At 39.7% G+C, this 16,182-nt stretch overlaps 1 protein-coding gene across 1 annotated transcript in view; it reads left to right on the plus strand.

Annotated features, from left to right (window-relative positions):
* Nucleotides 1–16,182, plus strand: part of COL21A1 (collagen type XXI alpha 1 chain) — a 107,620-nt gene that overhangs the window by 18,732 nt on the left and 72,706 nt on the right. Inside the window, exons 2-5 of the mRNA XM_062626143.1 lie at nt 6,406–6,523; nt 7,818–8,369; nt 13,601–13,769; nt 13,903–14,119. Of these exons, the coding sequence (XP_062482127.1) occupies nt 6,436–6,523; nt 7,818–8,369; nt 13,601–13,769; nt 13,903–14,119 (1,026 nt within the window). The 5' untranslated portion in view covers nt 6,406–6,435. The remainder of the gene's footprint in view (nt 1–6,405; nt 6,524–7,817; nt 8,370–13,600; nt 13,770–13,902; nt 14,120–16,182) is intronic.

Consider the following 16,182-nt stretch of genomic DNA (forward strand, 5'->3'; position numbering starts at 1 on the left):
CTTCTGCTGTGCATGGATGCATGAGATGTTGTCATTTGAACCTGTGGGCACTTCCGCGTATCAAAGCTGTTCTGGGAGTTACATGCCTTTGGTACCTCTAACACACTAGCAGCCTTGAATCCATTCAAAAATTGACTAGGAGCTGTTGGTTTCAGTAATGGCTGTACCACATGTCCACTGTGTGGGAAACGTGGGTCCAGTTTGCTTCTCAGCTGGAGGTGTTCAATGGCCCTGTTAGTGCAACTGCTGTTGCACAGCAAAATTGCAGCACCCAGAAGAAAGCAAGAAATAAATTACAGGAATTGTCCAATTGGTTAAAGCTGTGCCTAAAATGACACAACATGTATGTGAGTCAATATGTCACTGATTTCCATACTTCATTGAGTTCTCCTTCCATATGTGACAGAAACTGAATGCGCATTGGGGAGGCTGTAGTTTGTCTGTCACAATTCACACACAAGGGCATGTGCTGATGCAGCCAATTATAGTACCCCCTTTTTCCTCTGCCTTTGGTGAAGATAGAAAAAATACTCTGCTAACTGTTTTGGTGTAGAACAGGATCTTATACTACTGCCCTGTGAGTCATGCTTCAAGGGACTGATGTGCTTAGTAGCACCGCTATGGTTTTATCTTTAATTTACTCTGAAATGCACAGAAACTTGCCTGAGATGCAAGTCTCAAAGATACTCAAAAATAGCTGGTATATTCCACAACCTCTTACTTCAGGGTCTCAGAGCAGAGGCCAGATAAGCAAAATAAGCTGTTTGGGATCTCTCTAAGATAGACAATTTTACTGCAGAGGACTGTTTCCGTTCCCTCTAAACATCCCTTTTGCTATCAAAGTGGCATATAAAAAAAACAAAGATAAAAAGCATACAATGAAGAACAGAAGAATAGCCATAATGAGTCACACTAAAGGCCCACCAAACCCAGTATCCTGTCTCAGTTAATGCCTGATAGGCCATTGCAGCTCTAATTTCAAAGGTTTTGTGGAGTTGAGGGATAGCTAAAGGCTTGCTTCTGATGCCCTGTGTCAATCAGCCTACTGCTTTTAAATTTTTCCAGAATTATAAAGCCTCTGGGTGCAGCGCACAGTCCCATTTATGGTGGAAAAATGACATAACCATGGGGGATGCCTTGAAAAATGCAGCAGCACATATGCTATTTCTCCACTAATACTTTTTCAGTCTGCAACCCTTTGCTTTTGCTGGATGCAGGGTCTGTACTTATTTAGTAAGCCTGTATGGATTTCTCTTCCATGAGCTTCTATGTACTAAGAAAGCAATTTGATAAATTATTTCTTCTGGTTATGTTTCATAAAACCACAAACAAATCTTAACAGAAAATTTGGAAGAAGACGGGGGCTATAAAATTGTTATCTAATTTTTTTTTTTATTTCTCTCCCCTCCAGCTTAGCATAATGTCATAAAATCATAGAATCATCTTGAGTTGCAAGGGACCCATAAGGATCATTGAGTCCTGGCTATTGTTTGTAGATGCGGAGTAAATAAGGAGCAAGTGTGAATCACGTGTCCCTCTGTCTATGCAGTGCTGGGACAGATTTACCATCCCTTAGCACATCCCTGCACAATCTGACCCAGGTACTATAGCTCCAGCAGCTACAGTTTGGCATGAGGACCATTGACTTCTCATGGCAGCCAGGAAAGCTCCCAAAGGCGGAGAAGAAAGCAGTGAGCACTTCCATGGACCACCATAGAGACAGTATCGCTGTTTCTCTAAAAAAAGCCTGGAGATAGAAAGGACATAATCAGCAGTGTTGAATTTTGGCTTTTGGCAACATCTATGGTGAAGTCCTGAGCTGGTATTAATGGTGGTCTCTCCATTAAGGCACTTGGGCAAGCATTTTCTGTTAGTTATTTCAAGTACACTTCTGTTGCCTGTGCTGTAATTACTGTGTCAATGAGGTACAGGAGTTTGATCTGTGGAGTTATTGGTTTGGCATCTCTTTTGACTGTTAAAAGTGCAGTGCTACATTATTATTTTCTTTCAACTAAATTGAACACTGGACAATTCCTGGAATTCTTACTGACTGGTTGCTTAAGTGTTGGGTTTATCCTTTTAATTTTGGTTTCCATTAATAAGTCCATCATGGACTACTGAATAGCTATTTGGCTTTATACTTACAGTGAAGTTCTTAAGTTCAGTATCTCAGAATTTTCAGACAATGTTGTAAATGAAATACAGAAGGACTCTTACAGATGGAAAAATTGATCCATTGAGGGAAGACAGTTTGATTCTGCAAATCAGACAAACTTTTGCCAATTATTTTACTGATTCTTTTCAAGAAATATGACTTGGAGCATTGTTTTCATTGAAAGAAACCTTGCTCTGATATGATAGTTTCATTACTTTAATGTCTTTCAAGTATAAAGATACACACTGAAGGCTGCTGCAGCATTCACTGGTGAAGAATGGAAATTCTTCACTGTGAGAAGTGAGACATTTATGATTCCTGCCCTGTAATTCCCTCCTGTGCTCCCCAGCACTGATGCCTGATAGCTTGTGAAGGTGTTCCCAGTATTATTTCTCTTGCCAGTGGGGCAAGAGTGAGTTTAATATGCCCCTCATGTGAGGCCAGGGCTGTACGAACAGCAGTTCATTCCTTTTGGGTAGGTGGGGCTGGGACCAGGAGGAAATTGCAAATGTTTCTTCTTTCTTGTTTTACCTTTTTACTTTCAGGGTTCCTCTTTTGTGGAGTTTCAAGACAATTTGATGAGAGTTGACTGATAGCATCACGAGGGGTGTGCCATTAATTTTGAATCTGTTGTTTAAAATATAAAGATGAATTAGGTGAATGCAGATGAGTGATAAAAGGAGAACACAAAACTGAAAAATTCAGAGGACAGCAGGTTTCTCCTGGATATATGAGTGGAGCACACCACTGCATATCCTCATGAATTTTCCTTTCCTTACGTCTTTGTTTTTTTTTACTTTTTTTTTTACTTTACATTTTTACTTACTTTCCTTACTTTCCCCTGTAACACCCCTCATCTCCTATCTGCAGTGCTTTTGACATGACTTTCACCCTCTGTTCCTAAACTGGGTTCCCTGGTGCTCTCTGTACTCCAGGACAGCCATTAAATGCTGCTTTCACATGTACTTCTCCCATGGTGAAGTACTGGTGTTTCTGTGGAGCGCCTCCTTCTTCACAGGCAAAAGTCTTCCTTCCAGCCCCCTGTTCTCCCCACCCAGCCACCTCCCAGCATCTTCCTATTCCATGTATCTTCTCTCATTCCTGCTGATCTGGAGGGTTCACCCCTGAAGGTGCCACTGGGTGTGTGTGGAAGGGTGAACAGAGGTGAAAGGGGGCAGTGTCCTTTAAGGAAGGCAGTAATGGCTTCTGCAGGGGTTGGTGAAAGGAGAGCTGTGCCAGCAAGCAGGATCTCGATGTCCCTGCATGACCTGAATTGCCCTTGCTTGTGGCACAAAGCATATACAAGTTTTGTGCTGTTCTTAAAATAATTTTATAGAGTCAGTGTGCTGCTTTATTTGAAAAAAAGCTGCAATATCAATGGTAGCAGTCCCTGTATTCTTTTTAGTGAAGACCGGTACTGTGAAGTCACTAAGTTGCTGTGGCTTTTTTATTTTCCATTTACACAAATTCTATGAATGTTACGTAAATAACCGTTTAGACAGCCACAGAGATGTCAAACACCAACAATTAGTTAATGCATTGTTGTGATATTTTCCTCAGTCATCTTTTTCACAACTACTCTTTATCAATTTATTCTTTATCAGTATGCACTCACAGCCCAGAAAGCCAACTGTATCCTGGGCTGCATCAAAAGAAGCGTGACCAGCAGGTTGAAGGAGGTGTGATCCTGCCCCTCTACTCTGCTCATATGAGACCTCACCTGGAGTACTGTGTGCAGTTCTGGTGTCCTCAACATAAAAAGGACATGGAACTGTTGGAACAAGTCCAGAGAAGGGCCACAAGGATGATCAGGGGATTGGAGCACCTCCCATATGAAGACAGGCTGAGGAAGTTGGGGCTGTTCAGCCTGGAGAAGAGAAGGCTGCGTGGAGACCTCATAGCAGCCTTCCAGTATCTGAAGGGGGGCTATAAGGATGCTGGGGAGGGATGCTTCATTAGGGACTGTAGTGATAGGACAAGGGGTAGCGGGTTCCAACTTAAACAGGGGAGGTTTGGATTGCCTATAAGGAGGAAGTTCTTTACTGTGAGGGTGATGAGGCACTGGAATGGGTTGCCTGGGCATCTGTGAATGCTCCATCCCTGGCAGTGCTCAAGGCCAGGTTGGACAGAGCCTTGGATGCCATGATTTAGTGTAAGGTGTTCCTGCCCATGGCAGGGGAATTGGAACTAGATGATCTTAAGGTCCTTTCCAACCCTAACTATTCTGTGATTCTATGATAATTTTTTTCAGCCTTTTTGGGGGGCTTGTTGGTGGAAGTATCTGTAGGTTTTCTAGTTTGTTTGGGCCAGAATTGTGGGTTTTTTTGATGTATATCAGCTCTATCTACAGTAGTCTGTCTTCTTTTTTTTTGAGTTAGAGGCTGACATTTTTCTGAAATTCTCAAAGAATGCAGTTGTCCTCTATTCAAATTCCCACATAGATTTAATTTCTTTCGTATTGCTCAATTTGGCATAGTGAGAGATGTGTTTTTCTCTTCAGTAAACACTTGCCATAAAAAAAAACTGAAAGTGATTTTAAAATGATTACTCTTACAAACCATCAAGTTTGAAATAATCAATGTAAATTTTCCACTTCTACTATGGTAAGTTTTTATCATGTATTACATGCCTATTACTCTATTGCATAGTTTAAACAGATCCTTTTTCATGTAGCTGGGACAAGGAACTGTAACTTAATCACTTTAAATGAAGTTGACATCCCAGTATTTGTGTTGAATCATTGAAACAGCGTGTTTATACCTTATCCCATAGACCCCAGTGCTTCATCTGGTTTCTCACCCATTCAGATGCAAGGTATGTGAATAACAAAGTATGGTATTGCCTTGATTACCTTGCAATTATCTGTAATCTGAAGGTGCTATTTAATAACATAATAATTACGATTTTGCATGATTAATTTGGGGGATTACATTAGGTAGGAGTAGCATTTCCTGGAAATTGCCTTTTGTGAATTTCTTGAGGTTGTTTTAAGATTGTTTTTTTGTTGTTTTTTTTTTTTTTTTCTTAATGGATGTAGTGCTTTATAAATAGTGGAAAAAGCAAAGCAGCTGACGGAAAAGCTAGAGTAAATCAACTTACTGATTTTGTGGCACATTTTCTATTTGGCAGATACAGGGCATGAACCTACCAGAAATGAACATGACATTGAAATTACTACTTCTCTTCTTGTTATTGTCTTGCCCCCACAACTCTGTAATCCATTTTCTCCTAAAAACATTTTCCTAAAAACATCATGTCAGATATATGCATTGTTAAAGAGAAAGGTCTATGTTTAATTGCTGTAGAATTTTGTTGCAGATAACAGCTTACTGCCCTCTTGACGGCTGCTCAGTATGTTATAGTGATTAAATGGCATTCTCTTCAGTTTACTCACCTGACTAGTCCTGGAAAATAAATGGTTACTGATTTCCATTTACCTATTTCTTCTCTTAAGAGGTACTTACAATAGGCATGCTGAATTGTGTTTTGGTGTATTTTTAGAAACTAACGTTTTCCAGCACTACAAAAGTTTCAGAACATCTGCCAGTGCCTCATCACTGTTAATGTGGTGAACACCTTTTGTACCCTGAAGAGTTCAAAATTAAAGATTAGCGATATAAAAAGGAGAAACACACACAGCCTTCAGTCACAGTTTAATTTGGTTGTGTGGTAAATATTTTCATTTGTATTTGACTTTTTTTAGGTGAGCATGTAGATCGTTATGGTGTGGGCATAAGTAAAGGTTTATGACTAGAAGAAAAAGATACAAAAAGGGAAGGAGTCTTGGCCTTATTCAAGGAAGGCATTTCAGTTTTCAAGAACCTTAGTGATAAACTAATGTGTAGTAGATGAAGACTAACATGACTGACAAAACAAAGCTTGTAGGGAGAAGAGGAATATTTAGTCTTCTGGCTAAACGTAGAATACTTAAATTAGTGACCCTGACAGGTAGTTCTCTGTCCCTGGCTACATAACCTACTCGTGTATGTACCTAGCAGGAGAAGTATGCAAATGTGCCCTGGTGAAAACTTACCTTCCGCAGAAAAATGAGTGTTGTTGAATTTAGAATCTCAATTTTGGGCTTGCATGCCTGACTCACACTTTTTTGGGTCTTGGATCCATTTCAGGCTGGCCTTACACCTGGGCTTGCAGATTTGATTCAAAGTTGTTCCTCATGCATAGGTTTTAAAAACACAGAAGGTTGGATTTATTTTAAAATATGACAACACCGTATTTTCTTTTCCATCTAGTTTAATCTCAAGACTGAAGATACAGTACAAATGGCACAGATCGTGACATTTTTTCAGATGCTATTCATTCTGCTACTTCGTGATTACATCTCAGCTGAAGATGGGGAAACAAGAGCTAGTAAGTCTTGGTTTTTATATTTCACATGAGAGCAAATTCAAAGTGTCCCTTAAAATCAGAGTATCCATTTTCAGGCCCACATGTGCACTTCTGTTAATTGTGATTTTTTTCCATTATAATTTTGCTGGCGAAAGTCGTGCAATATATGATAAGTAACTTAAATATCTTATTTCTCCTTTACAAAGGAAATATCTTTATTTCACTATGTGTCTAGTAAATGCTCACAGGGGCAGATGGAACTGTAAAGCTCCAGTCTTGATTTAACCAGAAGTGTCTGTAGGCAGATGTCAGGGCAAGACAAAGCTGTCCTTCCTGTGGTGGAGCTGCAGCCTTTCACAAAACAGAAAGCACAAATATTTGGCAACCTTGATGATCCCATGTGCCATGGGATCAAAATAGTCTCTCCTGGTTTCTGCCATCTCTTTGGCACCTCATGTAGTAGTTATCTAATCTCCTTTCGTAGTCAATGGAAGGTGTTTCTTTTCCTTGAGAGTTATTCCCTCCATCTGACAATGTTTATGTGAGATGGATAATACTGTCTTATAGAAATGCATGTGTCAGTCCATGGCCTGTAGTTGGCAATTTAGTCTAAAAGTTCCATTTATAAGTGACTACATCTGGCAGAGCTGAATCCATGTCTGAATCATCATGCAGTTACATTATATTTGTTAAATTCTTGCATGATTTTATATTCTGGAGGTTGAGCTTGTCCACTGATCATTTTTCTTCTACTAAAATCAAAATATTCTACCAGAAACATTCTATCAAGACTCAGGATTTTATAACAGCTACTTCTGTAAGTGCCATGTGGCAGTGTCAGAAGTCAATTAAAATATATTTGTAAAAAGATTGGATATTACTGCTGAATTCTGGAGCATTCAGACTATAGTCTTCCTCTGCAGTGTACTTGGTTTGCTGACAAAGATGAGTTTTAGTGTTTATCATCTCTGCAGACAAAGAGATATGGAAAAAACCCAAAATGTATTCCCCTCTGCTGATTGCATGAAATACAATTACCAATTAAGGAACTGAATTCCAGAATTTTTCATCATCATTTCTGGTGATAATGTAAAACCAGAAAATGGCTTGGTTTTCAGATAACAAGCTGGATTTGTGTGGCTTGCAGAAGCAATCTTGTTTTCTCTGATAAACTCTGCTGATTTTTTTTTTTTAATTGAATGTATTTGTCAGTTTTGATTCTAATCCAAACAATAATTGATATGAAAAATATTTCCTGTGGAAGAATAAGGTGGAAGAATTCATTGAAGTATTTGTTTTATTTCTTTTTTTAAAGGTTGCAGAACTGCTCCAGCAGATTTAGTTTTTATCTTAGATGGCTCTTACAGTGTTGGCCCAGAAAACTTTGAAATAATCAAAAGCTGGCTTGTCAATATTACAAGAAATTTTGACATAGGGCCAAAGTTTATTCAAGTTGGAGTCGTCCAGTACAGCGATTACCCTGTACTTGAAATTCCCCTTGGAACTCATGAATCCAATGAGAACCTTATCAGGGAAATGGAGTCAATACACTACTTGGGAGGAAATACAAGAACAGGAAGAGCTATTCAGTTTGCTTTTGACCATCTTTTTGCAAAATCTTCAAGATTTTTAACAAAAATAGCAGTTGTTCTCACTGATGGGAAGTCTCAAGATGAAGTCAAGGATGTAGCAGCAGAAGCAAGGAAAAATAAAATCACTTTATTCGCTATTGGTGTTGGCTCAGAAATTGAGGAGAACGAACTTAAAGCTATTGCCAACAAGCCTTCATCAACTTACGTATTTTATGTTGAAGATTATATTGCAATATCAAGAATTAAAGAAGTTATAAAGCAGAAACTCTGTGAAGGTAAGTAATGGATTATAAAATATTTTAGGTGTTCAAAATGTAGTCCTATTTACCTATTTCATAAGCAGAATGTGTTATTAATGTAACCTAAGACACCTGTTTACTACCATCTTTAATTTTGATCTTGTTTGCAGAAATCACTCCAAAATATTATTTTATCCATGAAACCAAGAGGTATATTTGGGAAAGACATGGTGCTTTAACACAGTGTACATTCAATTACAGCACGTAGAATTATGTTCTAAACCCCCCATCTTTTTGCATTGGTAAAATTTAGAAACCCTAAAATAGTTGAGCAATTCTCATAGTGCTGAGAATATCGGCCTCACGTTATCCTTTTCCTGAGTGCGATTGATACTGCTCCACAATCTAGCATTTCTTCTTGACATTAAAGAGGACAGTCTATCATTACAAACAGGAGTTCTTTAGCTAGATTTGTAAAAAAAAATATAAAAAGAGCTCTTGCCAAAAGTGCCTGGATTTGTTACAATCTGTTATGATCTTTTTTTAGAAGGATTTTATAGAAGAATTAGCCAAGACCAACATTGTAAAATGACTTTTTAGCTTTAGAATGCTAGCAGCATTACAGCATGGAGTTTTCTGATAACTTTGTGAAACAATGGCTTTCCATATATATAAAAAAGATAGCAAATTGCTTCTAAATATATCACTCAGAAGGACTCTGTGATACAGTGAATCTTTATTAGTGCTATTTTGTACGTTTTATCACCAAGAATTGCTGCAAGTCATATTTCAGTTGTACCATATTTCTGCACTTAGTAAGAATGAAAAACAATTTTTGTTTGCTGTCACTTCAAGAATGGAGTTCATTGAAACAATATGGTGAAACTTATGCTGAGGATAATAGTGTTTATTTCTTGCTACAATTAAGAAAATCATAATAATTCCTTGTGGCTGATGTAGCAAGGTGGTTAGTCCAAAAATTAAATCAGCTTGGAGCAGCTGAATTCCTTAACAGAACCACATGCAGGGAGAAACTCCCCAAGTACAATATTTTCTTTAAATAAAGTTTAGAAGAAGTGACATTACATTTCATCAAGATGGATTTTCTGCTTTCAGCATTACCTAGTATCCTTTGAAATTCAGCTGTGGTGTTTGACATGACTCTCACATCAGTAATCTGCAAATGTTGACTACATACACAAAAGTGTACTTACTGTTTAAGTGACCCTTTGCTTCCACTCTCTTCTGTTGTGCTCTTTACTCGTGTTGGCATTGAGATGCCTCTCTCAAAGAGTGATCAAAGCCAGCTGACAGCTTCATTTCTATCCACAATGTCTTTAGCAGGTGAACTGAAAGACTAGTAAACTGGAAGTTTTATAGCTGAGAGGTGTTTTATTCATGTTGTTAAGATTCATATTGACTCTGGAAGAGGAAGTTCCATGAGGGCAAAGCAGCAATGAGTTGGCTGTGATCAACAACATGAAACTGCCTGAATATTTTGCAATTCTCTCTTGATTGTCTTTATTTTAATGTCTAAAAAATGGCTAACCTTTACTCTGTGGTGTTTTTAACTTTGTTATTATATGAATATGGATATAAGAGCATAGGGGTGGTATTTCCGTTATGAAAAAATGATGCTGAGGTTTGGTGGATTGTGTAGTGAGTAGTGCTATTACAGCCTTGTAGATGGAGGGTGCTGTTGTGCCTTTTGGGAACTCTGGTGTTGGTTTTAGAGTATGGCAGGGGGAAAAAAACCTGGTGAACCTGTCATCCAGAAAGGACAATGTGACTAAAGGAATCCTTAAACATTCTGGAAGTCAAATGTTCCTGTAGTATTAATATTCTCTAGAAAAAAATATAGAAAGATTGTGTGTCAGGCATTTAAGAACATTACTCAATGCAGTCCTCAGAAGTATATCTGGAGGATTCTAAGAAAAGTTCCTTTGTGCAAGATAATGGGAATTAACATGAAAAGGTTATTTCATGCTTCAGGAAGGAAAAATAAAGCATCTGAAAGCTAGATAAAAAACGCTAAAAGGGGAAAACAATCAATGTATGCTACAGAGCTGCTGTGACTGATATTTTGCATGGGAAACACATTTCTCATGAAAGACAGTTCTTAATTTTGCCAGTGACTTCTGCATCGTGTATAATGGATATGTATCAAAATAATCCAGCCTGAAGATGATCCAGAAGATCCCCAAAATATCTGTCTTACTGGGAATGTTTTAATTTTTCAGTCTGCCATTAGAAATAAAGAATGGTTTCTTAATATGTAATTTTACACATGCTTAATTTGTAATGTATTGGTTTAGAATAGTTACTTTGGTGCTGATCCAAAGTAATGGCCCTCTCATATAAACTAATCCTAGTTCTGCAATTATTTTTTTGATTTTTACATCAAATTTCTAATACTGCAACTGGTAATAGATCCTTCCATTCATTTTCTTGTCAGTGTATGTGATTATCTGTAATCTGTTTTAATACTGGCAGTGTGACCATTGTTCAGCTTTCAAATAAATGAGTTCAGAAAATGTTTCCATGACAACAGATTGGGAGTCAGGTAGCATTTTGCTGTGAGGAGAAAAAGAAAACTAAGGGGAATGTATGTGGCTTCTTACTGCTGCCCCAAGTACATATGGCATCTTCCCTTAGGATGAATTGTCCTTTCCTACCACAGGTGCTCTATGCATACACTTAGCTGGATTTTCTTAGAGTTTATATATCCTGCCTCCCCTACCAGAACGGGGTAGCTTCTGGGAGCCCTTGGATTGGTTAGGAAGGGAAGTCATGCAGCGCTGCTTGTATTGTAAAGAGAAGCCAGTACAGATCAGTTGAGATTATAATTCTCTGAAAAATGAGTTTTCCAGCCCATGGCTGGTAAGCATGGAGATGAGAGCACTCTCCATCCCTTTTTTGGGATGTATTCTTAACCTCTTCCCTTTCTATGAACTGATGCTTTTCTGAAGAAACAATGGGAAATGAATTATGAAATTGTATTTATAGTAAACAGTTTAGCATAATTTTAATAAAAAGTTGCTTCTTTTCATTGATTCAGTACTCTAAAACAGTGTTGGCTTTAGCATTAAATTTCATTCTGTTCTCACTTTTTGTTTTTAGACAACTTAGGTTCACTGCCTAGTACAGTTTGTGTAAAGAGAATCAAAAAGAGATAACATTCATGGAATAATATAATCGTTAGGGTTGGAAAGGACCTTAAGATCATCTAGTTCCAACCCCACTGCCATGGGCAGGGACAGGTCACACTAAACCATATCCCAAGGCCTCGTCCAACCTGGTCTTGAGCACTGCCAGGGATGGAGCATTCACAACCTCCCTGGGCAACCCATTCCAGTGCCTCACCACCCTAACAGGAAAGAATTTCCTCCTTATATCCAATCTGAACTTCCCCTGTTTAAGTTTTAACCCGTTACCCCTTGTCCTGTCACTACAGTCCCTAATGAAGAGTCCCTCCCCAGCATCCCTATAGGCTCCCCTTCAGATACTGGAAGGCTGCTATGAGGTCTCCACGCAGCCTTCCCTTCTCCAGGCTGAACAGCCCAAACTTCCTCACCCTATCTTCATACGGGAGGTGCTCCAGTTCCCTGATCATCCTCGTGGCCCTTCTCTGGACTTGTTCCAACAGTTCCATGTCCTTTTTGTGTTGAGGACACCAGAACTGCACACAATACTCCAGGTGAGGTCTCCTGAGAGCAGAGTAGAGGGGCAGGATCACCTCCTTCGACCTGCTGGTCACGCTCCTTTTGATGCAGCCCAGGATACAGTTGGCTTTCTGGGCTGTGAGCGCACACTGCCTGCTATGTTCATTTTCTTATCAACCATCACCCCAAGTCCTTCTCTGCAGGGCTGCTCTGAATCTCTTCTCTGCCCAGCCTGTAGCTGTGCCTGGGATTGCTCCAACCCAGGTGCAGGACCTTGCACTTGGCATGGTTAAACTTCATAAGGTTGGCATCAGCCCACTCACAAGCGTGTCGAAGTCCCTCTGGATGGCATTCCTTCCCTCCAACGTATCAACCGAACCACACAGCTTGGTGTCATCAGCAAACTTGCTGAGGGTGCACTCAATCCCACCGTCCATGTCAGCGACAAAGGTGTTCAACAAGACCAGTCCCAACACCGATCCCTGAGGGACACCACTCGTTACTGGTCTCCAGCTGGACATTGAGCCATTGACCACAGCTCTTTGTGTGTGGCCATCCAGCCAGTTCTTTATCCACCGAGTGGTCCATCCATCAAATTGATGTCTCTCCAATTTAGAGACAAGGATGTCATGTGGGACAGTGTCAAGCGCTTTGCGCAAGTCCAGGTAGATGACGTCAACTGCTCTATCCCTGTCCATCAGTTCTGTAGCCCCATCATAGAAGGCCACCAAATTGGTCAGGCAGGATTTCCCCTTAGTGAAGCCATGCTGGCTGTCACCAAGCACCTTGTTGATTTTCATGTGCCTTAGCATGCCTTCCAGGAGAATCTGCTCCAAGATTTTGCCAGGCACAGAGGTGAGACTGACTGGTTTGTAGTTCCCTGGGTCATCCATTTTCCCCTTCTTGAAAATGGGGGTTATATTTCCCTTTTTCCAGTCATCGGGAACTTCACCTGACTGCAATGATTTTTCAAATATGATGCCCAGCGACTTAGCAGTTTCATTCACCAGCTCCTTCAGGACCCGCGGATGGATTTCATCAGGACCCATGGACTTGTTGGCACCATTCAGCTAACTTTAGTTTTCACAGAAAATACTTCACACAATATTCGTCCAGTTAGAACAGCTTCAAGCAGATTTCAGTGTAACAGACAAAGTAGATCAGAATCCATTTTGAGCAAAATAAAATTAAAAAGGTAATTATAGATATTTCTACCTTTGTCTGTTTTTAACCCTTTTTTTTTAGTTTGGGGGGGATTTTGAATGAATTCAAATTGTTAGTGCATTGTAGAAATTAAGTTCTGTAACTTTTTAGCATTTTGAAACTATAGAATTTTAGAAATGACATTCAATTTTTTATTGGTCAGATACAGTAATACCTTTTAACTACACTGAGTAACAATTCAAAATAGTATGTGAGTGTAATTGCAGTAAAATATGACAACTCATTGTTTCATGTCTCAGGATTCTGCATGTCACTTCTCTCACACTTGAGAGAACTGGCAGTTCTCTATTCTCATTTCTTAAAAGGAAAAAAATCGGTAAATGGGAGGTTACTTCTCTAAAGTAATATTTTTGTACTGTATTTGCATTTGTTACTTTGCAGAATCTGTTTGTCCGACAAGAATTCCAGTGGCAGCTCGAGATGAAAAAGGATTTGACATTCTTGTAGGATTAGGTGTGAAGAAAAAGGTTAAAAAGAGAATTCAAATACCAAGCACTAATGCAAAAGCTTTTGAAGTAACCTCACGTGTTGATCTGTCAGAATTGACAAGGTATTTAAATTTATAAATACACTTGTAAATTTAGTATGATTTTTTCTTTTTGTTTGCTTAAAGTGAGACTTATTTTAAGATCTATACTTATGTTCAAGTACTGTCTTTTTTTTAACCCTTCATCCTTATTTAGGAATGTGTTTCCAGAAGGTCTGCCTCCATCCTATGTGTTTGTTTCCACTCAGAGATTTAAAGTAAAAAAGACATGGGATTTGTGGAGAATTCTCAGTCTGGATAAGAGACCACAAATAGCAGTCACTGTTAATGGCGAAGTAAAAACATTATCATTCACTACAACAAGTTTAATAAATGGCACACAAGTTATTACTTTTGCTGCACCTCCTGTAAAGGTAAGGAGTGTCATTGCGCTGGAATACTCACTTAAGTACACATTAGTCCTTTGCCCTTTATGTTTTGTTTTTTTTTGAAAATGCATGGTCTTATTTTTGGCTGCTTAGGCATTTAAAAATAGATGGGAGGGGCTTTATCCATATTTCCGGAGTGTCCATGGTGATCATGACTGTAAATGCTTTGCAGGTGTTTTCTACTCAGTAGTTCCCAGCAGGTAATTATCAGAAGATCAGAGAGATGTTTTTTGACACAGCTCTTTGCTTACCATAGAAAACACTGGAAAGTGTTTTCTGCCTTTGATATGGAGACTAGGAAATGCCAATGAAAATAGTTCATTTAAAGAGAGAGATTTTGTTAAGTGTCTAGATTTCTTGATAATTCACAATGACCAAAGTTTCTTTCTTCTCCAGAAGAGTAAACGCAAGTTTACAAAAAGACAGTTCAATCTGGAGTTGTGTGGTACTCCTGATAAAAAGTTCCTTTCGGCTCTTATTTTTCTCATTCAAGGGATTCCTTATTTGTGCAAACCAATTTTATTGTCTTCTAGTGTAATCTGAAGGTTCTCGTTCAATCTTTCTTCAGTAAGAGTGGTGTCCCTCAGGGATTGGTGCTGGGACCAGTTTTGTTCAACATCTTTGTCGCTGACATGGGCAGTGGGATTGAGTGCACCCTCAGCAAGTTTGCCGATGACACCAAGCTGTGTGGTTCGGTTGATACACTGGAGGGAAGGAATGCCATCCAGAGGGACCTTGACACGCTTGTGAGGTGGGCTGATGCCAACCTCATGAAGTTTAACCATGCCAAGTGCAAGGTCCTACACCTGGGCTGGAGCAATCCCAGGCACAGCTACAGGTTGGGCAGAGAAGAGATTCAGAGCAGCCCTGTGGAGAAGGACTTGAGGGTGTTGGTTGATGAGAAAATGAGCGTGAGCTGGCTTCAGTGTGTGCTCACAGCCCATAAAGCCAACCGTATCCTGGGGTGCATCAAAAGGAGCGTGACCAGCAGGTCGAAGGAGGTGATCCTGCCCCTCTACTCTGCTCTCGGGAGACCTCACCTGGAGTATTGTGTGCAGTTCTGGTGTCCTCAACATAAAAAGGACATGGAACTGTTGGAACAAGTCCAGAGAAGGGCCATGAGGATGATCAGGGGACTGGAGCACCTCCTGTATGAAGATAGGCTGAGGAAGTTGGGGCTGTTCAGCCTGGAGAAGCGAAGGCTGCGTGGAGACCTCATAGCAGCCTTCCAGTATCTGAAGGGGAGCCTATAGGGATGCTGGGGAGGGACTCTTAATTAGGGACTGTAGTGATAGGACAAGGGGTAATGGGATGAAATTTAAATAGGGAAAGTTTAGATTGGATATAAGGAAGATGTTCTTTCCTGTGAGGGTGATGAGGCACTGGAATGGGTTGCCCAAGGAAGTTGTGAATGCTCCATCCCTGTCGGTGTTCAAGTCCAGGCTGGACAGAGCCTTGGATGACATGATTTAGTGTGAGGTGTTCCTGCCCATGGCAGGGGAGTTGGAACTAGATGATCTTGAGGTCCTTTCCAACCCTAACTATTTTGTGATTCTGTGAATTTCCAGTGAAGCATTCAACTCTTGTAAGGAAGTCTCTCAGTTGCAGGTGAGACAGAGGGAAAGAGATTGAATGTCTCTACTCCTGCATTTGTAGCAGTATAGGAATGTGCAGTCCAGAGATTCCCATTCCTACTGCAGATAGTATTGTTTAAGTGAAGAAAGAGAGATGCTTCAGCAGACAAAAGAGTGGGAGAGATCTACCTCTGGTGTGCTTCATAGCCAAGTGGGCTCAGTTTTTCTGAGAAGTGGTGGCCTGCATTTGAATCCTTACTCCAAATCAGGCTGAAGGAATTTGAAATATAAATCCTCAGAGAAGGAAGGACCCCTCTCCAAGAGAAGGTCCTACCTACTAAGCTTTTGCTAGGGAGAGCTATTTCACTGTGTTATTGGATGGAAAATTTTACTTTTTCTTCCCAAATTTCCTCTGCCTTTTTATACTTTTTTGTAGACTATTTATTTATTTATTTAATTTTTAAGAACATTTGC

This window comes from Pezoporus occidentalis, unplaced genomic scaffold, assembly GCF_034315485.1.
Source record: "Pezoporus occidentalis ecotype Australia unplaced genomic scaffold, CSIRO_AGI_Poc_V1 ctg29, whole genome shotgun sequence".
Taxonomy (NCBI): Eukaryota; Metazoa; Chordata; class Aves; order Psittaciformes; family Psittacidae; genus Pezoporus; species Pezoporus occidentalis.